Source organism: Podarcis pityusensis (assembly GCF_964106645.2).
Source record: "Podarcis pityusensis genome assembly, chromosome: 13".
In the NCBI taxonomy this organism is placed as follows: domain Eukaryota; kingdom Metazoa; phylum Chordata; class Lepidosauria; order Squamata; family Lacertidae; genus Podarcis; species Podarcis pityusensis.
Window position 1 is genome coordinate 22,399,000 of NC_138038.1, and position 25,122 is coordinate 22,424,121.

The window sequence follows — 25,122 nt, forward strand, 5'->3', positions numbered from 1 at the left end:
CCGTGACGTCGTCGCTGGAACTTCCCCGCGTTCCACTTCCTCCGCCCTTCGCCCCCTCGTCCTCCTCCTCCCTGCCTTCCTCCCGGCATGCAACGGGCGCGTCTCAAGATGGCTGCCTCCGTGCCGGGGAGGATGGCGAGGCTCCCTTTGCGCGTGGGATGGCAGGTACTGTATTTTCACGGGGGAGGCGGGTCGGTGAGAATGGACGGAGGGGGGGGGGAAGCGTGTCTGCCTCAGTATCTCCTCGTGCATGCATTTGCCTTGCCTTGCCTAGCCGTACGAGTAGTTACGGCATGCCAACATAGAAGAAGCAAGAGATCTCTCCTCCCTAAACCCCCACAATGTACAACGGAGAGGAAATAAAGATGATAAATAAACTGCAAAAAAAAAAGTTAAAGAAAGAACGTTAGAAACTGCATCAAAAGGCACCCCCCTATTTTGCTTTTGTTCTTTTACTTAGGTGTGCGTTACTGCATATGTGTGCTGTATCCTGTGGGAAAGGCAAACTTGTTTATGTTTGAATGTGTGCATATCTCCGAGGGGGTTTTTTTGGGGGGGGGAGTTTTTAATTTGCATCCCTCACAGACACCATTTCAGGAAACAAGGGGGCACTTGTGTGCTTGCTTCTGATTTTGCTTTTAGTCTCTGCAGACTGCTTCCTTTTTTCTTTTTCTTTTAAAATTTATTTGTTGATACTTATTCAGTGATATGCAGACTACTCATTTTTGTGGGAAGTTGTGTAGGTTTGTACTTGCCTTTTTAAATTGCTTTGGAAAGTGAAGTGTTTTTGCAGGAGAGAGAAGATCTTGTGAAGGCAGGCAGATGTATGTTGTTGACATCCTTCTGCAATGGAAAAGTATGCCATCAGGGGTAAAATCAAACCATTGGAGAGTTACAGCACCTGCTGTGGCTGTAGAGAACGATGTGACAGAGACATGATTTATTGCAGCTGGGGCAGATGAAGACATCCAGTTTTGCTGCACTCCTCCCAGTGGCAATTTCTTCTCTGGCTATTGCTATGCATGTACAACCTGACCGCCTGTCTGCAGGCACCATGGTCATCTGGAAGGGATTCCCACACAGTAGGGTTAATGTTGCCAGCCTTCATGCTACATTTGCAGACATCTTTATAACAGAGTTGGTCCGCCAACAGGCCTGGGGCCAGCTCTCTGTAAAGCACATCCTTGGGGATCCATCTTCCATTCTATGTACATGATCAAGCCAGCAAAAACATTGCTGAGACAGAAGTATACACATTCTGGGAATATGGAATTTGCAGTCCCAGAAGGCAGACTACCTGTTTTTTTGGTAAGAAGAGAAACACAATTGGAATGTACCTTGGAGATTATCTAGTTCAACCTTCTGCTCAATGCAGGACATATACAGCACCTTAGAACATAGAAAATTGCATTATACTGATTCAGACCATTGATCTGTATAGCCCAGTATTATCTGTACAGTGGTATCTCGGGTTACATATGCTTCAGGTTACACACTCCGCTAACCCAGAAATATTACCTCGGGTTAAGAACTTTGCTTCAGGATGAGAACAGAAATCGTTCTCCAGCGGCGCTGCAGCAGCAGGAGGCCCCATTAGCTAAAGTGGTGCTTCAGGTTAAGAACAGACCTCCGGAAGGAATTAAGTACTTACCCCAAGGTACCACTGTACTTATTGGTGGCTCTACAGGGTTTCAGACAGGGGATGTTCCCAACCTTTCCTGGAAATGCCAGAGATTGAAGCAGGGACCTTGTGTTTGTAGAGCAGATGTTCTACCACTAAGCTATGGCCCATTCCTGTTCAGTCTTGGCTTAAACGCTTCCAGCGAAAAGAAGCCCTGAGGCAGTCTGTTTCACTGTTCAACAACTCTTTACCATTAGGAGTCTTCTAATATCTAGCTAAAACTTGCTTCCATTCAACTTCTACCCATTATTCTAATCTGCCCACTTTCTACTTGATAATCATTTGGCTGTTTGAGGACCACTATGTTGTCTTCCCTTTAATCTTTTCCAGGCTAAACATGCCCTGCCCTTTCAATCTTTCCCCATACAGCATCGTTTCCAGACCCCTCACCGTCCTGGTCACGCATCTCTTGGTCATGCTGCTTGCTCCTTCTGTGCATTCATGTACAGTGGTACCTCGGGTTAAGTACTTAATTTGTTCCAGAGGTCCGTTCTTAAACCTGAAACTGTTCTTAACCTGATGCACCACTTTAGCTAATGGGGCCTCCCGCTGCTGCCACGCCACCAGAGCCCGATTTCTGTTCTTACCCTGAAGCAAAGTTCTTAACCTGAAGCACTATTTCTGGGTTAGCGGAGTCTGTAACCTGAAGCGTATGTAACCTGAAGCGTATGTAACCCAAGGTACCACTGTACAAGCTGATATGTGCCGAATGCTTATCTAATTGGAGAGCATACCGGCCAACGTGTACATATCTGGGATGAAATCAACTTGATTTGGGAAGCAGATAAACGGTGGGTTATCTGCAGTGCGGTTCAGTGTTGTTGCTTTGACTTGCTTGTTCTTCTTCCGTTCAACAGGGTGTGGAATGTTTACTGAATGCTGCCCGCTTGGCTCCATCCTCTCTTGTGGTCCCAGTGAGAACAAAGAGGCGGCATTTCATCCCCCCTGCTGTCAATGCAAAGTACACAACTCCGGAAGAGCAGATGAAGCATGCCAGGGCTGCAGGTTTGGTGGTACCTCATGAGCGGTTGATACGCCCCATGAATATTGCCTGCACAGGTAGGTGGTTGTGATTATTCATTATGGGGAAGGTGGTTAAAATAGCTCTCAACCTGTGTACCGGACTTTTTGAAATCCTGAGCCCAAAAGCAAAACGGATATCTCACTCATTCTTTTCACATGTTCCTTCAATACTGTCTGAGTCTTCCTTAGTGCAGAGGAGCCATTCACAAAGTGGGTATGTGGCTTTTAAAAATGAGCAAGGCGCTTTCATTGTAGCTTTAGGGTCCAGGGTGTGACTTTTCCTTGAGTGGGAGCTGGAAGGCTGCCTAGAGACATACTTTTGTCTAGCAGCGTTATGTGTTTGTTTAATTTATTTAACTTTTTTAAACATTTTCTTTTTTTAAAGCACCCCATAGCATGGGGGGCATACCTGTGCATGCATGGGCAACATTTGATGATTTCTATGTCAAGCTTTGTGCACGTGTGGCTGAACAACAATATTTCAGTAGATAAATTAGCAATAATGTGTACCTTAATCGCCTCTCCCAAGAGATAATCTTACATTTTGTCAGGGGGTTAGCTGGTGGTGGTTTTTGTTTAAATAACCTGTTGCTATATTTGATTGTTTTCTGTTTGGTTACACAGCTGGGATCTTTGATCCTTATATTCCTCCAGAAGGAGATGCCCGTGTGTCCTCTTTGTCAAAGGAAGGGCTGAAGCAAAGGACAGAGCAGGTCAAGCAGACTGCAGTTTCACAGCTAGCGTATGTCCATTCTCATTCTCTCTCTCTCTCTCACTCTGGCAGCCAGTCAAAGACCTCTGGCCACTATTCTATGACTCTGTATTCCTTTTTCTTGCAATACCTGTGGTTTATGTCACAGACCTCCATAAAGCAAGCCTTATTGTTTTTCTTATATGTATGTCTTAAGTGTACTCCAACCCTAAAGGCTCAAAACAATAATTTTATGTACGTCCCCCCCCCAAAGCACGTTGTATAGCCCTCATGAGACAGTAGTACTTGAGAATGCAGCAGTAGTGATCTCATATGATAAATGTTAAGGCTTCTTAGAAAACGCTGGTGTGAAGGCTAGGTTCAAACACTTCCCTTTAGTGTCCAGGCTGCCTGTAGGGAAGGGTTTTTATTTTTACAAGGGGGCAGCAGTAACGTAGGAAGCTACCTTATCATTGAGTCAGAACTTTGGTTCATCTACCTAAGTGTTGCCCACACTGATTGGCAGTGACTCTCCAAAGTGTCAGATGGACATTTCCAGCCCTGCATAGAGATGCCAGGAACTGGACCTGATACCTTCTGCATGCAAAGCAGATGTTCTGCCAATGAGCTGCGGCCCCTCCTACAGTGGTGCAGTCTTAGGAAGTATGATGTGCTGCATACTTTGGCTCTTAGGAATGCACAGACACCTAAATAACCTTCAGAATGTATGATTAAGGTATGTGAGCATACAACATCCACTAAAGAACCTAAGTATTAGTGGAGTAGATAGAAATTCTCATCTCCTCCAGTGTTGGCCACTCGGGCACCCTGAGTGAGTTAACAAACAGGGTATGGTAGAGAGGGCTGTCCTTTGTAGTTTTTCCTTGGTTCCTGGAATTCTGCGATATATTTCCTCTTAACATAGAGGCTCAATTCGTGGTTGCAGTAGTTAGGTTTTCCCCCAATCTTCTCCTCCTTGAATTGATCTAACCCTTTAAAGAGCATTGTAAGATAGTGGCAACCACTACATCTTGTGACAAGAAATTCCGTGAAACACCTGTGTACTACAATCTATACAAAGTAACCTATTTTGTTTGATAAATTCATATACCACATCTTCAGAAATTTATCACACGGTGGTGAATAGCGAATAAAGAGTTGAACAAACATGTTTAAAACCAAATGGAATTATTATTATTAAAATTTAAATTTATTTACTGCCCTTCATCGGTAGATCTCAGGGTGGTTCACAACATAAAAGTACAATATAAAACACAAAATGCATGATAAAAACAAGAACAAAAACCACAAACTAACAACCCCCCTCCCAAATACATTTAAAAGGGATATAAGCTGATAATCAGCCCAAGGTCTGGTTGAAGAGGAACGTTTTTGCCCAGCGCCTAAAGCTGTATAATGTAGGCGCCAGTCGAACCTCCCTAGAGAGAGCATTTCACAAATGGGGAGCCACTGCAGAAAAGGCCCGTTCTCTCCAGACCTCTCATGGGGGAGGCATCTGAAGAAGGGCCTCAGATCATGATCTCAGGATCAGGGTAGGTTCATTTTCCATTTGTTTATACAGAATTGGCTGTGAATCTATATCAGCTTCATGTGCAAGAGCCCCTCTGCATCTCTTCTCTGTGTTTTGCCACGATTTGTAATGTGCCAATTTATAACATTTGCAAAGGCGGTTCTCCCTTAGGGTAGTAGCATGCCTTTGATTTGGATTGCTCCAGTCGGACTCCTTCCAGTAGGCAGGGCTGTGGTGAATAAAACCCTTCTTTCCAGCAGCATCAGTCCACCATTCTAGAACATTGCTGAAAATGCATAATTTAGGGGGGGGGGAATATAGACTATCATGGCAAGTCATGAGGGGGGCTTCTCTTAGCACCTCTCAACCTTCCACAGTTGCTTGAGGGCAAAGTGTGTTAGATGTGGAAGCTATCTTGGGGTTTAATCTCACTTCTGTGGTGTATGCATAGTTTCTATAGACGCGAAAAGGCACAGTGTTAACCTTTATGAGGACTGTTTTCCTTGAACTATGACTGCTTTCTTCCCATCAGACTTCTCTTGTCGTTTCCTTGGCAGGATCCGAAAGATCAAAGATTTTGATCCTGACTTCAGCACAAAAACCTTTCCAGAAAAAGCCCAGAACATCTTTATTGAAGCTCACAATAACTTGACAAAGTAAGATGCTTTAGGATATATCTGTGGGTTCTTGGTTCTGCCTTCTACTCCTGACTTGCAGCAATTTCACAATATGTCACAGCCTTTTTCGGATCCAGAGGACTGTTTATATAAAATAGGTTAAATATTGTTTATTGAATAAGTGTAGGTTGGTATAGGAGTTTCTCCAAGCTTTTAATTGAGAGTCCAATGAACCTCAGAAGCTTGCCACATACCAGATTTATTTTACTAAAATAACCAGGCACTGATGTGTCTGCAATTCATGGGGATTTTCTTATCTGCTTTCTGCTCACCCTTGCTGTAACCTTTTAAATCCCAATGGAGAAGCCCCACATTGACTAATGTACCATAGTTCATGCAAACACAGTCTGGTTAAAGGGAAAAAGTTGTCCCATCTTAACTAGTTGTGACCAAATAATGGGATATTGCGTATGCATTGTTAATGATGCTTAAAGACGGGGCAAATCAGGAAGTTCAGTTTCTTGAGAGTGCCACTGTTTGGGGAGGTTTTCAAGAATTTAGAATTTACCCCTGGTTATGCACAAATGTGCGTCAGGATTATATTTGTTGCTGACAGTAGAACACCAAACATTTTTAGGAAGAATAGTATCTCAATTAAGTTGGTCTGCATAAGCATTTTGGTAATGCTTTTTTTTTTTAATCCATTACAGCTTTAACAAACAGAAGCTTCACTCCTTAGTGACTGAACGCTGTTACCCGGTAAATATCTGAGAAGATCAACAAATGTCTGGCTAAAGGGTTAAAAGTCCCTAAAAATGTTAGGAAGAAATGTTTATATGTTAGTGCCTTTTTATGATTTTATTGCATTTGTTTAAAATGCTTTTGAAGCATCTGTGCTCATAAATCTTGCACGTTATCCTGTTGTAAAAGAACAAAATAACACATCCTGTAAATAAAACAATAGCACTGCAGAGGGAACTCCAGCCCGTGGTCCTAATTTAGCCCAGGAGGCTGTTTCCTCCAAGCCACGTCCACCTGCCTTGCAACCAACTTCATATAGGCACATGTGAAGACATGGCTGAAAAGGAGCAATCGGGAGCCTTACAATGTGCTCCCTGTTGATCCTTGGCAAGCAGGGTTTGCATTTGGCACCTGTTAAACTTGGCATCCAAAAAGCCTCACTTGGGAGCTCCCCATAGGAGCCGATCCCTTGCACTGGGCTGTACACCAGTTTCTTTCAGGAACCCCGGACTGTCGCTAATCGCCTGCTGAAAGTGGGGTTGCCTTGGATCACATAGTTTGAGAGGCTAGAAACCCTTTCCTCACCCTTGACGCTAAAAACGCAAAATGTTGAATTGCTAGGAAATGGTCCGAGGAAACAGATACAAGACTATCCGGTGGAGTTTTCTGGAGTCTCTGGAGCCTCCTAGGGTGGTTCAGGTGCGATGCCCCGATATGGTGAGCAAAACCAACCTGTATGGACAAGTGACGGTTCGGATGCACACTCGGCAGGTGCGTATATCCAATCTCCCTTGCCCTGGATGCAATGAAACATGTTCTGTCTGCCACTGATTACTGATGAAACCTTGCCTTTAAAAAAATAAAATAAAATAATTCTTCCTGCTAGAGTCTAGCTATCTATGACCGGTTTGGGAGGCTGATGCACGGCGGAGAGCAGGTACCAAAGGACGTCCTGGAATACGTTGTGTTTGAGAGGCATTTGGCCAATCCCTACAGTCCGTGGAGATTACACGGCAAGATTGTTCCAGCTTGGGCTCCTCCAAGGGACCCAATTCTTAAGGTACTGTGTCACTAGCAGGAAATCCCAGCATTTTGCTAACCCCTTCACGCTATTTATAAAGGCATCTCCAGGATATGGATGCAAACGTGATGGGAGCCATGCAGTGTTGCTGGTGTTCTTCACGTTACCTTATGTGCAAGATACTTTTGCTTTTTATCTCTGGCTGAATGAGCTAGTGACCTCCCCAAAGCCTCCTGCTGATCTTCATGGCCACGCAGAGATTTGAAACGGGGCCTTTCTAATGCCTGAATACAAGACCATCAATGGCGCTCACCCCATTTGAGACACCTTGCAGGCGCTGAAATCCACAGGTGTAAAATTAACCTCAATTTAGTTGTAGAGAGGTGCCCTCCCTTTTCTAAGAACGTGCAGAGGTACTGAGAATATACATTGGAGTGAGACACACAGTGTACAGAGGAAGTTGGTTGTGTGAGACTTGCTTTCACATCCTGTCTTTGGATGCCTTTGGGTATATTTCAGCCTTAGTTTCCCCATTTAAATAATCATGGTTAGGCGTGGGATAAGAAGGCAAGTGCAATCATTGTATAAACAACTTTGCAATACCTACAGAAGCAAGTTCCCCGTATACTCTCTGCCATGCTCTTAAAAGCCCAGATTCCCCATCTCGATGTAGCATCATGCAAAGAACTGGGTGGGCCTACACAAACAGCGGCTTGCACAGTCCTGAGCATCATTTTGGGACATGGCTGAGAGGGGGGCCAAAACCTGTCTTTCATTCCATTTACCATGTGCAAGTTTAGGCCCTAGTCATTGGGTGGTTCTGAGCACGTGCCTAAGGGATAAAACAAAGTGCTGCCTATAGGGGCAGTTTGAAGTTTCGTTTTTCCTTACAATCAGGCAGTATATAAATTTTATGAAATAAACATGGATGGTGGTGGTGGGGAAGAAAGGGGACCGTCTTCCTGCTCCTGCCACTGGGTGACCTGGGGATCACTGGCAGGGACCCTGTGGAGAGAAACAAAGTCCCTTCCCCATTGAAATCAGCTTCTGCGATGTGGAATCAATCAGTATAGATCAGCACTCCCCATTTATTTCTCTCTCACGCACATACCTGGAGAGGAGGCAGTTTTAAACATTGCTGCTTTTCTCACCCTCATCCTGAATGCAGCTTTGGGATTGGCAGGGAGAAGCATCTCTTATCTCCCTTTCAGTGTCTGAAAGCCATTTCTGGTGTAAAGAAAAGGAGCAGGACCAGATGAGGAAAACCAAGCTTGGCCTTAAGGCAACTTCCTCCATGATGTGTAGAAGGAGGCTGGGGGAAAACCTGAACTCTCCCTGCCCCCAATCAAATTTGATGGACACTTAGCTAGTATAGTAATTATTGGAGAGCTGCTTCCTTTGAAAATTGATGGGCTCCTTTGTGTCCTTCCTCCCTTCTCTCTCCCCCCCCCCAACTTTACAGACTGTTATGATTCCAGGACCAACGCTGGATCCCTCGCAAGAATATGAGGAAATGGATATTCCCCAACAGCCACCAGCTCCACAGACTCAGTGGTACAAATAATACCAAAAAGAAGATCTGCAGGGAGCAGAATTCGATATTGACAGGCAAGGAGTTCACCGTTGAAATGAGCCCTGCCAGCTTTTAGAGGCCTCTTCTGTTTCATGCCTCTGTTGCAGTCCTTTTCACATGCATTATGGGCAGACGTTTGTTCTTGAGAACTTGCAACAAGCTGTTCAAAGATGCACTTGGAGCATTCAGGAAACTGCTGTATATCTCTCCTGTTTTCCGCATCAGACTGTGTGTCTTCAAAAACTGGCCTGCAATGGCCTGTTACTTGTTGTTTAGTAAATTAATAGATTTGAAAGGAGTGTTTTAATTCTTAAAAAGAAAAACAGCCCATTTACTGTTCCTCCAGGCTTTCAGGAACCAAGAGTTCTGTTATAGAAGGCTGTGCTCCCTAATGCCAGATGGGTTGAAGCTGGCTGAAAGCCTTCTGCACATGTTCAGAGGCATGCAGCTACTTCTTGGGTAGAGAAGATAGAACTGAGGCTTTCAGAATAAGCCTAGAGTTAGCTGCTTTTAAACCGAGGGCCTCTCTATCCATTTACCCAACAGTGCAGTAGCTGCATGGAATCCAGCCTTGTTCCCAACAAAGAAACCCTGTTGTTTTGGGAACATTGCATTTTCCAAACACAACACTGCATTCTTATAATGGCTTAAATAGAACTCCCCTGTTCTCGCTATCTCTGAATATTCTACCTACAAGAAACATACAGGGAGTTTCTCCTGATTGTTGCTTGGTCAGTTTTAGCTGAAATGATCATCAGTCCTTACCAAAGTGGAGATGTCGGCAAGGCTAACCTCTTCCCTGACACGTACACAGAGAGAGTGGGCACATGGCATCATTCTGAATCCTCTTCTTATATGTGGACTTGATATCAGACTTGTTTTCGTAAATTGGGATTTATAAGCAAGGCTATACATGTAGTCAGTGCTAAAATAAGTTGTTGTTGTTGTTGTTTTAAAAAAATGTGCCTTAAAAAATACTACAGCCACAATTGGCTGGGGTAACGATAAGCACCTGATTCCTTCTGCACAGAGCATTGTGAAAACAAGGTCAGTGTTACAAAAAAGAAAAAAGAAGATCCACCCCTGATATAAATCCAAAGAATCAGCCACACACATCCTATCAATATAGAGATAAGTCTTTTATTTATGTATTTACATTTATTACAGAATTAGATGACCTCGTTTGATATTCAGTGCTGAGACAGACAGGGGCGACCTCACACACTACATTAGCGGTACTTCCTAAAAGTGCAACGAGACACAGCTCACCTGGGGGAAGTGGAACCCATAAAGTAAATATCGGATCCCTGCTTTATTATAAAGCAGAAAGTGTGTGTGTGTGTGTGCTGCTTGCCGTTTCTTTGCATGGGGAGGAGAGGGGAATAAAGAGAAGTGATCCTTTCCTCCTGAATTCCTTTCCTGATTCTCAGTAAGTGAAGCCAGGAGTGGGGAACCTTTTTTTCGCTGGAGGGTCACAAACCCTTCATGGGCAGCTGGGGTGGGGTGGGTGGGGAGGCGGTTGCATGCATGCAAGTGGGGTGAGGAAGTAGGTGAGGCTGGATGCAAAAGGAGGTAGAGTAAGGGACGTGACTCTTACCATTGTATAGTAGGCTGCATTCCAGCCACACACAAGTCAGGTTTCTGCACACTCACGCGCGTCTGTCTATCCTACATCCAAGCAAGCAAGAAGCATGGTCACAATTCAAGGTCACACTGCAGCCAGGCAAAAGCACTTGAGAGGGGCACGGAGCAGCATGGGTTAATGGTGTGGCCTGGGGGCAGCCTGGAGGACATCTGGTCCCTGGGCCTGAGGTTCCCCATTCTTAATTTAAGCGGCAATGGCGAGAAGGAGATCTGAATGGAACGTTCACGTTAAATGGGTTTGTCCTTAGATGTGTGCAGGAATCCATTTCTCAACCCCTTGATCCTCACTAGGTTGCCGATGGGTCAAGCCAGGCCAGTTGAACCTATTCACTTCCTGTACAGTGGTACCTCGGGTTAAGAACTTAATTCGTTCTTGAGTTCCATTCTTAACCTGAAACTGTTCTTAACCTGAAGCACCACTTTAGCTAATGGGGCCTCCTGCTGCTGCTGCGCCGCTGGAACATGATTTCTGTTCTCATCCTGAAGCAAAGTTCTTAACCCAAGGTACAACTTCCAGGTTAGCGGAGTCTGTAACCTGAAGCGTCTGTAACCCAAGGTACCACTGTACTTTTGTACACTATAAGGGGGCTTTTCTACCAGAAATCCAGTCCTGGCAGCATGTTTTCTTATGCACAATGGCAGCTAGGATGGAATCTCCTGTAGGAAATGCTTCCTGGGAACAGGCTATCCCCATAGTGCTGCCATGTTGTGCTGAGATGCCTCCATTCCTGTTGCGCGCTTCCATGTACTGGGCCAGTAAACCCAGTTGGCTCTGGACCAGAAAGGAGGGACTTAGGCCCAATGAAGTTTTGTAGAGTGGGGATAAGAGCAGCCTTGCCTTGCAGGGCAAAGGAACTGGGAATAGAGAGGGACCTCCAACGAAAATCGCACTGCAAGCTCTCCAGGTTGGCCGTTCCAGAAAGGATGACCCCAGGGCATGGCAGCAGAGTGCCATGAGAAATAAACAAAGGACTCCTTTGAGCCCAAGGTATCTGTCCTCAGAGGAGGCCACCTGCCCGTTGTGTTTCTGTGATTCACTACTCTGGCCATGCCTCTTTCCCACTTGGTCTCTTGGGTGTAATTCTGCTGCCTCTCGGGTGTGGTTGAGTGATTCCGTCACTCGCAGTTGCAGAGACACAGCAGAGCTACCCACTTTTGGAGGGACGCTGCATGGTCCATCTCGGTGTTGGTCACTGTTTTGGGTTTGCTTGCCTCTAACTAAGGCAATCAGACCGGAGACTCATTAAGGAATATGGAGGATATTCTTTGAGGCTGCACAATAATTATTTTATTCTAAAAGTGTGTCTCCAACAAAACTGGCCAGTGACTGGCTGTGTCTCTGTCAGGCAGAGCTCCTTCCCTATCCAACCTAGAGATACTTTGTCCATCAATCAAGGGCTCAATTGCTGAGCTACAACCACCATATGGAGGCTGCTTTATGCGGCATGTGTTGCCACACCAAGATATTCTCTCCTGCAGTGACTCTTGGATTGGGTCATTTCTGTCCATGCCACCATGCATGCCCCAAAGGACAAGGTGAAAGCCTACTGACTGCCATAGTGCTGATTAGCTCGTCCTAGTATTGAACCTAAAGCTACTTCCTGAGTTTCATGGGGAGCGGGATAAGCAGGTCAAAGTCTGGCACACGATTTAAGAAGAAAGGGCAAAAGACTACTGTTATTCAAACACTAAGGGTCAGCAGAGGCAGGAAGGAAGGGTTAGCCCCCTCCCTTCGATAGCCAAGTAACAATGAACAAACTTTGTAGGAGTTACAGCTTAGCTGCCACTCCTCTGCAATAGGCAGTTGCAGGGAAGTCTTGTGTGTGCTTCACTGTGCACACTCGGTTCATGCTGGCAAACAGAAAGACTCGCCTGGCCCAGAGCAGGAAAAGGCAGCATGTTTCCAGGCTTCCAGTAGATAGGCACCTGGTTGGCCACTGTGAGAATAGGATGCTGAGCTGGTAGACGGGCTTTTTGTCCAATCCAGCAGGGCTGGAAAGTCCCAGGCTTAATCCCTGGGAAAATTCTGAGATTCCCCACTTTAGGCAAACATTAAGGCTTCCTTTGTGTCAGCCAATTATTAAAACTGCTCATGACACGTCCTCCCAAAAGATATGTGAAAACATCTGGGCTTGGGACAAAGGGATGACTTGCGGAGCGACTGCTAACCAAAAGTTAACATTCAGATCCCTTTGGAGGCATTAAAAAACAAAACGTTAACCTTATGTGGGTCTGGGAGCAGATCCAACTTGAGAAGCTTTGCTGCCTGAGCTGGAGCAGCAAATGTTGGACCCCACCCCAAATCAAGGTGCATAGTATAGTACCCAAGATCAGCCAAGTTATTTTGGCACCTGAGACAGAAAATACCATGAGTGCCTCTTCTCTCTTTGTGGCAAATGAAATAATAGCAAAGAATAAAAATTTGGTGCGCTTTCATGATGCCCAACGTGAGGCAGCTGCCTTATTTTACCCAATGATAGGGCTGGCCCCAGTTCTGATAAATCAGCAGTTAGGAGCCAGTGGCCCTCCAGGTGTCGCTGGGCTACAACTCCCATCAGCCCCAACCAGCATGGCTAATGATCAGGGATGATGGGAGTTGTAGTCCAACAGCAACCTGAAGGGCCAAAGGTTCTCCACTACTGCAATAAATAGAGAAGAGCAGGTATGAGGTTTGGAATTAAACGGGAAGATTATCCTGAGCAGAATTATCCCCTTTCCCTTGCAAAGGGAATACAGAAGGTGCGCTCATTACTTGAAACAATAAGTAACACTTTCGGGATTCATTACCCAGTCGTTCATCAGCCACAATGAACTACATTTGTTCTTGTTCCCAACCCGTTAAGCCACCTAGTTCACATCAAAGTTGTAAAAGAAAACCCAGGAAAGAAACCTATGTAATTTATGCAAGTCTCTCTGTTGAATAGTTCCCAGTTCCCTTGTGATTTGATGTTCAAGCTTGCTCAAAGCCCCTCTTATTAATTTACTTGTTTAATGTGAGCATGTTATCCAGGTGGTGTTGTTTGCAGACATCAGGAGTGGGTGCTCTGGAAACACCTGGGGGGACGTCAAGGCAAGGCTGGGTTCTACACGCTACACACACAGAACGGAACGTGCAGACTTTAGCAGCTAGCTTGGGTTTTCTGCAAATGAAGGCAGGAAGGTACAACTTTTCTCTAATGAACAGCAGTCCGCCAGCCTGGTAATGCCCAAGCATAGTGCATTTCCCTTATCAAATGTGGTCAGCAGCATCACCAGAGCTGGCAGAAGTCTTTTGCTTTCAAATCCGGGCAGCCGGCTGACTTGAGCCATTTTGCGGCTGCACGGGCAGTCCTTTCTCAATAAGATTTTTCTCTAAGCGAGTCCTCGGCTGCGTCGGGTTCAGTCACAGTCCCAGGGACAGATGTCTGATTTGGCTTTGCTGGGGGGACCCTCCGCCTCGCCCGCCCCAGGCTCCTTCCCTTCTTTGCTTTTCATTGAAGTGGCGGTGGCAGCAGCAGGGCTGGGCTCATCCCAGGGACACACCTCAGATAAGCTTTTGCTGATTTCAGCAGTCTCTCCCCCAGTCAATACAGAGTCCCCCTCTGCTTCCCAAGGGCAGACGTCAGCTGCAGGGCGGTCACCTTGGCATCTCGCTGGTGTAACCACAAGTGGGCTGCTGCCTTTGCTTAGACCTTGGGGTGGAAGACTGCGACACAGAGGTTTGTGTCCAGCCACGCCAGCCTCTTTGCTCTGGGAGCCCTTCACGCTGGCCTTCTCCGTCCCACCGGTGTGTGTTGTGTGTCTTCCATTTTTAGCAGGCAACAGCGTTCCTGTTTCCCATGGGCAAACGTCCTCTTTAGTGGATGCTTCCGGCTGGTCTGTTTCCCAAGGGCAGACCTCTGTCTTCCTGCTTTCGGTGCTGCCGGGCTTCTTGGAGGCGGCGGTGGCAGGAACACTTGCGATCGAGACTTCTGCAGCGTCCGTGCTCTCCCATGGACAGATGTTTTCTCGAACGCTTGTCCCTTTCTGCAGAGGTGGTTTTTCGGGGCCTTTTGAACCTGCTGTTATACCCTCCTTTGAAATGGCACCCACATCCTTACTCAATGTCCCTTTCTCGAACAGCGCCCCAGCCAGGTCCCATGGGCACACTTCAACCTGGGCAGGAGATCCGAATTCCTGGGTCTCCCATGGGCAAACCTCAGCTTTTAGACTTTCAACACTCTCTGATTTCATGGAGCCAACCTTGGACAGATCTAGGCTTTTACTCTCTTTTACTGAGAATTCATCGCCAGTTTTCTGGGGGTAAGAAAACCCTTGATGGCTTTGAGTCTTCTCTATCTTCTTAGAGGCAATTTCTCCCCCAGCTGTCTTCAAACCTGGAGCGGTCAGCGCTTTCGCCATTGATGCTCCCTTTGCATCTTGCATTGATGCCCCTCTGGCGACTTGCGCTGGTGGCGTTTTCACGGGGAACATCTCAGTCTTGCCACTAGACTCCTCGTCCTCGACTTCCCAAGGACACACCTCTGCCCTCAAGCTTTCAGCGCTGCTTGATTTCTTTGAGCTAGCTCGGGACAGGTCTGGACCTCTGCTGCTGGACAGTTCCACGCTCTCCCAAGGGCAGATGGATTCTTGAGGGCTGGTTACTTCTGTCCTGACCTGCAACAGATCTAGACTTCGGGTGCTTTTGGCAGGTGGTTTCTCAAAGTCCATACTCTCCTGGGTGGCACCATACTCCTGGTGGCTTTTTGACTTCTCTATCTTCTTCAATGTTTCTCCTCCAGCTTTCTTTGAGTCTGGACTTCTTTGTGCCTTGCCTTTCTTCCCCTGGGAAGCTTCAAGTGGGCTCCCCCTTCCCTTCCCTTTTTCAAATGGAGCTGTGGCTACAGACCATGGGCAGATGTCCACCGTACTACTTGCTTCCTCTTCCTCCGTCTCCCATGGACAAACCTCTGCCCGTAGACTTTCAGCGCTGTCTGATTTTCTTGATCCAGCTTTGGATAGGGCTGGGCTTTGGCCTCCGGACCTTCCTGAAGGTTCATCAAGCTCCATGCTCTCCCATGGACAGATGTCCTCTCGCGAGCTACTTAGCTCCTCCATTGGCTTCCATAAAACCCGTGGAGAGGGGCTCCTGCTGCCGTCTTTCCCTTTGGCGACCCCACCCTCCTCCTCCTTCCTCACCGCACTTCCTTCAGCTACTTCCCAAGGACAGATCTCTGCCTTTAAGCTCTCAACACTGTCTGATTTCTTGGAAGGGATTTTGGACCCTTCAGATTGTGCAGAGAGTTCACCGGGTTCTTCTGCGCTGTCCCAGGGGCAGGCGGACTCTCGAGCGCTTCTCACCTTCTCTGTTGTTTTAGAAGCACCTACTTGGTTCAGTGGGGCAGCCCTCTGGCTCTCACGAGCTCCAGCACCCTCTGGCGATGGCCTCTTGCTTACCGGACTTGAAGGCATCTCCCATGGGCACACATCTGCCTTAGGACTGGGTTCTGCTTCCTGACTTTCCCAGGGACACACCTCCACCTTAAGGCTTTCAATGCTAATGGATTTTTTAGAGCCGGCTTTAGATGGACCCGGACTCTTAGCACTGGGCCTGGTTGACTGGTCATCGGTGTCCACGGTCTCCCAAGGACAGATAGATTCTCGTGGGCTGCTTGCCTTCTCCCGAGGTTTAGACGTGGCGTCTCCAACCTTCTTTGCTGCCCCATTGGCATCTTGCTTTGAGGACCTTCTTTCTGACTGAGCTGGAGGCACTTCCCAGGGGCAGATTTCTGCTTTAGCACCAACGTCGGCGCTTGCAGTTTCCCACGGACAAATTTCTGCCTTTTGGCTTTCCACACGGTCCAATTTCAAGCAGCCTTTGGACAGATCCGGGCTCTTGAGCTTAGGTTGGGTAAGTGAATCTTCCCTCCCTGTGCTCTCCCATGGGCAGACTGGCTCTCTAGTCCTGCTGCTTCCCTTCTCTGGTGCTGCATCTCTAGGTCCTGTATTCTCCTCTTTGGAGACTGTGCTTGCTCTTCTAATACCTGCTTCTGCCTCTTGTACTTCCCAGGGAGCAATCTCTGCCTTTTTGCTCTGGAAGCTGTCGGGCTTCGTTGAGCTGACGTTACTTGGGTCTAAAGCTTTTGCACAGGGCTTTAGCAAAGTACCCTCCAATTCCACGTCCTCCCAGGGACAGACAGAGCCGCGCTGTATGTTGTCCTCTGGTGTTTTAAGGGGATGTGGTGCTTGCAATATAATGCCCCTGGAAGGTTCTCCTTCAGGCCAGTTTGGTCCTTTTTCTAACGAAGGTGCAGCTGCTTCCCAGGGACACACTGCAGCGGCATCAGTTTCCCAAGGGCAGACCTCCAGTTTTTTACCTTCCCCACTGCTTGATGCCTTCAAAGCTGCTTTGGGTGGTTCTTGTGTTTGGGTGGCAGGTTTTATAGAAGAGCCTTCAGCACCTGCATCCTCCCAAGGGCAAACAGCGCCTTGATGGCTGCTGTCTCTCTCCAGTTTCCTGTTTTTGGACAACAGACTTTTGATCTTTTTGCCTTCAGTCCCTTTGGAGCCTTCCCCTGAAACTCCACACACTTTCTCTGATGCTGCATCACTTATCTCCCAAGGGCATATTGCCGCTTTGACGTCTGCTCCGCTGTCAGATTTCCTCAGAGTTGCTCCATGTTGAGCATCTTTCCCCCCTGGCAATTCCATGGACTCCCAGGGGCAAACAGAGTCTTCTTGGCGGCTGGCTTCTTTCCCTCCTGCTGGTCTTAGCAGGGTGGTGCTCTTTGTCTCTTTGGAGGATCCTTCGTTGTCCTCCCGAGATGTCTTTATCTTTGATGGAAGTTCTTCCATTTCCCAAGGGCAGATCTGTGTTTTAACACTCATGTCGACCTCCTCGGATTCCCAAGGACTAACCTGTGCCCTCCTGCTGTCAACACTCCCAGGTTTCTTTCGGTCTCCCTTGGACAGGTCCGGGCTCTTCTCAATCTCTGTTCCCAGAGAGGGCTCCTTGATATCTCTGGAATCAGCCTGGCCACTCGCCTTCTCTTGGGGTTCACTTGGAAGAGCTTCTCTCAAAGATCTTCCTTTCTTGGGCCCATCAGAAGGCTTCCTTCTGCCCTCTGTTACTGCCTTGTCCTCTGTCAAGGCACTGCTGGTTCCCCAGGACGGTTGGTCAGTTTTCGTGCTGGCTGGGATCTCAGCCACTTCCCAAGGACACGCCTCTGCCTTTTTGCTGTCTGCCTTGGAAACCACTAGAGAGGGAGTGGTAGCAGTTTTGCCCTCTCGCTTTTGATCCTCCTCCACACTCTCCCAGGGGCACACAGATTCCCGTTGGCTCTTGCTTCTTTCCAGCCTGCTAGGGTGCATCTCTCCAGCACCTTGGGAATCTATTGCTTCTGTGCTGACCTCCCAAGGACAGACCTCCAGCGCTTTGCTTGGACTATTCTTGGTGCTCGGAAGGGCCTCTTCCTCCTCCTCTTTCTCGTCCCAAGGACAGATGGTTGCTTGCTTGCTGACTACCTTTGCCCTGGTCTCTGCAATCACCTGTTTCCTTGGTGACCCTCCTCCAGCAGACACTGAGGCTGTCGCTGCCAACTTGGGCTTCTCACTCTTTCCGTTGGCATCCTTCTCATTTTTCTTCTGGCTTTCTTCAGCATCCTTCCTTGCCCTTATGCTTGTCTTTATCCTCGACCGGTTGAACGCTTTGATGGCCATGCCTAAGCCTTTCATGGAGCTTTTGGAAATGGATGTTTGGGGCTGTTTCTCAGGAGAACTCTTCTGGCTGTCTGACTCGCTTGTCTCAGAGTCCTTTTTGCTCGGGACGGGCACTTCCATGACTTCCCAAGGGCAGACTTCTGCAGCCATGGAGGCCAGCCTGTTTAGCGCCACCGGGGAAGAAAGTGGCACAGCGCCTTCGGCCTGCCTAGTCCTTTCTGTCTCAGCCTTTGACAGAGGCTCCACCGTTTCCCATGGACATATGTTTGCCAGCACGGGTCTGTCTTTGAGATCACCTGGGCAGGGCTCAGAGGAAGGTTTCATTTGGTCCAGGCCATCCTGAGGAGCAGAGTCTTTTCTTTTGAGGCTGTGAGCCAAACTTTGCTGCCTGACAGGTGGTTCAGGGGGTATCTTCTTGCTGATCGGGTGCCTCTTCCCAAGCAAATCGGAGGTGTTGACGCTGATGCTCCTGATGGACGCGTATGTGACATGCTTCTGGGATCTGCTTTCCGAGGGCGTCGAGGGGGCCGTCGCAGCTTCTCTGCTGGAGCTGCCGTCTTCCAGGAGGGAGCTCACAGTTCCCTCTGAGGTATCGTCCCTCTGGAGCTGTTTCGCTGCCACCTCCGAGGCCACGTCAGTAACCTCTGTGTGCCCGGAGATGTCACTTTCCATTGCAGAGTCACTTTCCACAGCTGCTCTGCTCCCTTTGTCTTGGGCTAGCTTACTGCCGTCTTCCAAGTAGGCCCTGCTGGTGAGGAGCAAGGCTTTCTCTTTGGCGCTGGTGACAACGCTGAGGGATTTCTGCAGAGGGGAAGGCCTGGGATGCAGAGGCTTCTTATCCGCCGTCAGGTTGTGAGCGCTGGCCGACTTGTAGACCAGAGGGGCCGAGTCATCGAGAGAGTCGCTGTTGGACCTCTCTGAGGCTTTCTTGGCTAGCTTTTTCCTCATCAGCGAGTCTAGCAAAGGAGCTTCTTTGCAGCTGTCGTGCCTGGCTGGTAAGCTGTTCTCCTTGGCATCCCTCACGTGCTCATAAGTGCTGTGGGACTTCTTCAGCGAGGAGGCCGCCTTGTGTCTGGAAGAGGAGTCCTCTTTCAGTTTCATGCTCGAGCTGCCGGAATCCAAGGGCCTGCGCTTGTAGGACCCGGAGCGGCTCCCTTCCCCCACAGACCCGTCTTTCTCCTCTTTGCTGTGCTGCTGGGACATCGACTCGGGGATCTCGGTGATGCGCCTCATGAGGGAGCGGCCCAGGCCCCGCTTGGAACTTCTCTTCTTCTGAAGATGAGGGTTGTTGGCCGTCATCTTCTTGGTCTTGTGAACCTCAAGTTGCGTGTAAAGCTTTTTCAGTTCATCCTACATGTTATGTGTAGCGGGGAGGGGAGAGGCGGTTGCGGTGAAGCGGGGGGACACAGACACAAAAGGGGGGGGAAGAGGGAAGACAAAAAGAAAACCCTTATTCAGTCAAAAGCCTAATGGCAACAGTCGTGTCATCATAGGGGCTCAACGACAAGACCATGGGGTTTTATAAATGCAAGGCCTTCTGTTCCTTGAGCAGAACCTGCGAGCCCTCCGGGTTTTGCTGCATCACGACTGTGGATCCCTGGCTGTGGCTGATGGGCATTGGGAGTCCAGTGGCATCTGGAGGGTCCCAGACCCCCTATCCTTAGGATCACTGGAAGCAGTGCTTTTTTCTAGAAAAATAGGTGCCGGGACTCACCATGAAGTCACTACAGTAAGTGCCACACTTTTTGACAACAAAAAAAGAGGTCCCAGTACTGCGTACTCTTGAGTACCCCCTTGAAACCAAAAGCACTGACCGGAAGCAGCTAGTATTAAGGGTCATGGGTCCCCCCCATTCCATGCTGGCGTTTCCGGGGGCCAGTTGTGGCATGGGAAAAGAGGCAAGGAAGGACTGTTGGCAGAAGCCTTTAGCTGGGTGGGGCAGACCACAGTGAGGTTTTCAGTTCTCCCATGTGGCCTCGACACGTATGGTTGACCCATAGCAAGGAATGAAAGGTAAGCATCTCAGGCTTGCCCGCCCCATTCCCAGGCACTGAATGTTTGTATGAATGCACATCCATTCATACATGAACATGAATGGAGTGGTAAGGGATGGATGGCACGGATGGGATGTTATCGGTGTGCAAATTATTTATTTATTTATTTATTTATTTATTTATACCCCTCCCATCTGGCTGGGTTTCCCCAGCCACTCTGGGCGGCTTCCAACAAAATATTAAAAACACATTAAGACATCAGTCATTAAAAACTTCCCTAAACAGGGCTGCCTTCAGATATCTTCTAAGTCAGAGAGTTGATTATTTCCTTGACATCTGATGGGAGGGCATTCCACAGGGCGGGCGCCACTACCAAGAAGGCCCTCTGCCTGGTTCCCTGTAACTTCACTTCTTGCAGAGAATGAACTGCCAAAAGGCCCTTGACCCCAGACCTCAGTGTCCAGGCTGAACGATGGGGGTGCAGACGCTCCTTCAGGTATACTGGGCAGAGGCCGTTTAGGACTTTAAAGGTCAGCACCAACACTTTGTATTGTGCTCGGAAATGGGCACGTGCACAAAAAAGGTCTGGCTGCCGTACACGTGCACCGGGTCCGTGCTTTATCACCACCCCCACCGCTCCCAATTTGTTCCCCACAACCAAAACCCTAGGTTGAGAAGAAAGGCAGCTAGATCGCATGGAAATATTGACCTCCACCCCAACTTTCTTTGACTTTCGGGTTGTGTGGTATGGATTTGGTTTGCTTCAGGAGAAAGACTGCAAAAGGCAACTCTTACTCTGCACAGTTTCTGGCATAGCTAGCGTCAAAAGAAGGTCCTGAGTGTTCCACCCACCCGAATGTCATCGGGGTCGAGGCTGTGCTCGCTCCAGGCCGACGTGATGCTGCTGTTCAGGTAGGAGCCCGATCGCCTCAGGTCCAGCTCATCCTCGTACACCTCGGCAGCAATTTCCTCCCGCAAGGGCGATCCTGCATGCAGGAACTGTGGGGAGAAAGACATGGGTTGCTGAATCTCCTTCAGCAGTACACTGCCAATCTTCCCATTTCAAGCTTGCCCCTTCCCAAAAAGCTCAGAGACTGATTACAGAAAAAATGCCTCTCTTTCTAGACTTAGGGCCATCTGCATCTTAAGGCTGCATTTGCACTATGCTCTCCCCCCCCCCCAGCTCATTTACTAACTATGTTTACAGAGCTGCCTCATAACAGGCGTTCTCTGCGTGCCCTGCAAAACAAGTCAAAACAGCATGGTATGCTTGGATAGCTCAGTCGTCTTAAGAGTGTGGTGTTAATAATAATAATAATAATAAATAATTTTATTTATACCCTGCCAAAGCCAGGCTCAGGGTGTCTAACACCAGTAAAATTACAATGGAGACATGGGGGGGGGGGCAAAAAAGCCCCAATTTAAAATACAGGTTAAAATGCAATTTAAAAAGCAGCCTCATTTTAAAAGTAGCCCATAAATCAAAACCGTAAGGGGAGGGAAGACATAAGGGTCAGACTGAGTCCAAACCAAAGGCCAGGCGGAACAGCTCTGTCTTGCAGGCCCTACGGAAAGATGTCAAGTCCCGCAGGGCCCTAGTCTCTTGTGACATAGCGTTCCACCAAGTTGGGGCCCGTACTGAAAAGACCCTGGCCCTAGTTGAGACCAATCTAACCACCTTGCGCCTTGGGACCTCCAAGGTGTTGTCATTTGTGGACCTTAAGGTCCTCCTCAGGGCATGCCAAGGTTGCAGGTTCGGTCCCTGTTTGGGACAACTGTATATTCCTGCATTTGGGCTAGCCCAGGCAGAGGCAAACTCGGCCCTCCAGACGTTTTGGGACTACCAACTCCCATCATCCCTGACCATTGGTCCTGTTAGCTAGGGATGATGGGAGTTGTAGTCCCAAAACATCTGGAGGGCCGAGTTTGCCTCTGCCTGGGCTAGATGATCCTAAGGGTCCCTTCCGACGCTACAATTATGTTTTCAGTACAATAAACTTTTATTGTGCCCCTTCTAATGTAATGTTCTGTTTCCTTAATCAGCCAGCTGCATAGGTTCACATGCGGGGCAGGAAGTTCATGGCTGTTTGGTGGCCATTGTGAGAAGCGGATGCTGGACTTAGATGGAGCATGGGCCTGATCCTGCAGGGCTCTTCTTATGTTCTTACTCATCCTTGTCTGTCCCCAACAGCTAGTATTCAGAGGTATCCTGCCTCTGCACAGTTTTGTAACGAATTCTGGAGTTTTCATACCTTTGGGATGAAAAGAAGTGCAAGCGTCATGGTGGTGGTGACATGCGTATGAATAAAAAACAGCAGAAGTGTCCAGTCGGGGTGCAAGGAAGGAACCATGAAAAACCTGAAGCCAGAAGTAAATGGGGTGGCAGTGCATTAGAGGGAAAAGGTGGATAGGAAAATTAAACTGTGATACATTCTTTGTTAGAACGATGGCAGGCTCATTTATAACACACACGCACACACAGAGCAGTGTTGAGTTGAATTTTGGAATCCTCTTCTGCCGAAATTAGTGGTAGCCTTGGCAATCTTTTAGCGCTTTCTACTTTCGCTCAGCACTTTGCATGTATTGCAGTTGTACCTTGGATCCCAAACGCCTTGCAAGTCGAACGTTTTGGCTCCTGAACGCCGCAAACCCGGAAGTGAATTGTTACGGTTTGCGAACGTTTTTGGAATCCGAACGTCTGACGGGACATCCGTGGCTTCTGATTGGCTGCAATAACTACCTGCAGCCAATCGGAAGCCGTGCTTTGGTTTCCGAACGTTTTGGAAGTTGAACGGACTTCTGGAACGGATTCCGTTTGACTTCCAAGGTACGACTGTATCTTCCATAGTACTTGCCACAATCCTGAAAGGTAGGCTGTCGTCATCAAGCTGCTTTCATCACAAAAGTGACTCAAGCACAATATAGACACTTTAGCCAGTTACAACAAGCACAACCAAGAGAAACCTTTTTTTAAACACACACAGACACACACCCCTCTTTCTGCAAATCAGGCAGGTCTAGATCCTGCCGCACTAAAAGAGGCCATGAGTACAGTACTCGAAACCTTTCAAATTAGGGGCTAAAAGCCCAGATAAAAGGGAAAGTTTTTTGCCTGGCACCAAAAGAAGGATAAAGATGGCACCATAGGAAGTGCCCTAGGGGAAAGCATTCCCTGAGTGGAGAGCCACCAAGGAAAGGCCCCGTTCCTGTGTTGCCACCCTCCTCCAGCACTGCCACAGAAGGTGCACAGGGAGAACGTCTCCTGATGACGACCATAGGGTCTGGGTTGGTTCACATGGGGAGAGACCATCCTTGAGGCATTGGGGTTACTATCAGTCTGATTGCAGATGTTGTGTGCTGGGGCTAAGAGGAGATTGCCTTGCCCATGGCCACCTTCTGATCTCTTGGCAGAGGCAAGCTTTGACCCTGGGACTTCCCGGCTCTCAGCTCATGCTCAAAGCACCTACACTATGCCAAGCCCAAAGCAGAACTCCTCTGGGTCCCACTACTATGGCAATTTGTACAACCAGTGAGGGCAGATACTGCAGGGAAGCAGATTTGGGAAAAACTTGAGGAAGTACCTAACAGTTTGACCATAGAAATCAGGTGCTTCAGGAACTGGTAGGGTCTCTGTCACTGGAGGTGCTGCAGTAGGGTCTAAACAGCCCACTTTATCTGGGTTTGCACCCGGCATTGCAGATCCCGCCTGAGCAAGGCAGTGGGGGTTGCAGCAAATGATTTTCTACACCATGCATTTAAAGTGTGTTCAGTGCCCATTCAAAGTACATGCAAACCCTCCGCTGCAAAGAATCCTGGGAACTCTAGTTTGCTAAGGGAATTGTAGCTCTCGGGGGGGGGGAGAGAACTACAGTTCCCACAATTATTTGGAGGGCAAGCCCATGTGCTTTAAATTTATGACGTGGATCTGCTCAGCATCCCTTCCAGTTCTGTGATTCTCACCTGACCACGTGAAAGGCAGCAGAAGTTATCAGTTCGTTGTGGAGAGCGATGCCCATGTAGCGAGGCTCGTGGAAAGCAGAAGGGACTGTCCGAGTGGCATAGCAGAGAAAACTTCCCCAGAACAGGAAGAGCATCTCGGCTGCACAGCGAGAGATAGGGAAGAGGAGGCAAAATGAACCATTCTCCATGCGGTAAGGTCTTTGCCACTTGCCTCTTCTGTCCCTCCTGCCCCGCCCCGCCCCTGTGGTTATTTCCCCCGTCTGCAGACAGCGGTTACTCATTGTTCTGCAGTGAGCACTTTGTGCATGCCCAGAGGTACCTGACTCCCAAGGTGCACCATGTGGCGTATAAGCGATTCAGGCGCCAGAGCCTTTCAGCAGCCCCTTAAAATGCAACCTGGGCAAGCCCCACTCAAATTAAGGATGGGTCGGTTCTGCGGTTTCCTCACCGTCTGTGACCCCACACATGCCTGCGCATCGGAGGTGGCTCTCCAGTTGCTGTTGGACTACAACTCCCATCATCACTGGGCACAGACCATGCTGACAGGGGCTGATGGGAGTTGTAGTACGACTGTATCTGGAGCGCATTGCATTCCCTAGCCCTGCTGCACATCTGCTCAGCTGGACAACCGAACGTGAAATTGATTCCATCTATTGTGCATGTGTGATTTATTGGGAGGTTGTGGGGGGTGACAGTTTTTTTGGGGGGAAGCTGATGGTGTGGGGCTGGTAGTGAGAACTGGAAGGGGCAGGGACTGGGTTGGAATGAGACGGAAATGGGATCTGGGGCAGGGAAAGAGTGGGGTTAGGATCACGGAGAGGAGAAACTAAATATGGGGCAATAGAGACAGCATTGAGGGTGGGGTGAGGAAGAGAGATCTTTTTAAAGTGATGTCAGCTGATATAAATGCCCTGTCTTTCACAATTGATCCACAAAGACACGTCACATACATGTGCAATTGATCACTGA

General features: G+C 48.3%; 2 protein-coding genes across 2 annotated transcripts in view; one reads left to right on the plus strand and one right to left on the minus strand.

Annotated features, from left to right (window-relative positions):
* Positions 1 to 47: 47 nt before the first annotated feature.
* Positions 48 to 9,173, plus strand: MRPL45 (mitochondrial ribosomal protein L45). Its single transcript, XM_080979486.1, has 8 exons — positions 48 to 165; positions 2,539 to 2,740; positions 3,329 to 3,446; positions 5,484 to 5,582; positions 6,254 to 6,302; positions 6,906 to 7,055; positions 7,171 to 7,344; positions 8,768 to 9,173. The coding sequence occupies exons 1-8, from the start codon at positions 88 to 90 to the stop codon at positions 8,867 to 8,869; spliced, it is 972 nt and encodes a 323-aa protein (XP_080835612.1). The 5' UTR covers positions 48 to 87; the 3' UTR covers positions 8,870 to 9,173.
* Positions 9,174 to 11,988: 2,815 nt separating this feature from the next.
* The window catches only part of GPR179 (G protein-coupled receptor 179), a 43,557-nt gene continuing 30,423 nt past the window's right edge, over positions 11,989 to 25,122 (minus strand). Inside the window, exons 8-11 of the mRNA XM_080979242.1 lie at positions 24,154 to 24,292; positions 22,446 to 22,551; positions 21,046 to 21,192; positions 11,989 to 19,549 (exon numbers count right to left, since the gene is read on the minus strand). Coding sequence (XP_080835368.1) covers positions 13,901 to 19,549; positions 21,046 to 21,192; positions 22,446 to 22,551; positions 24,154 to 24,292 — 6,041 coding nt within the window. The 3' untranslated portion in view covers positions 11,989 to 13,900. The remainder of the gene's footprint in view (positions 19,550 to 21,045; positions 21,193 to 22,445; positions 22,552 to 24,153; positions 24,293 to 25,122) is intronic.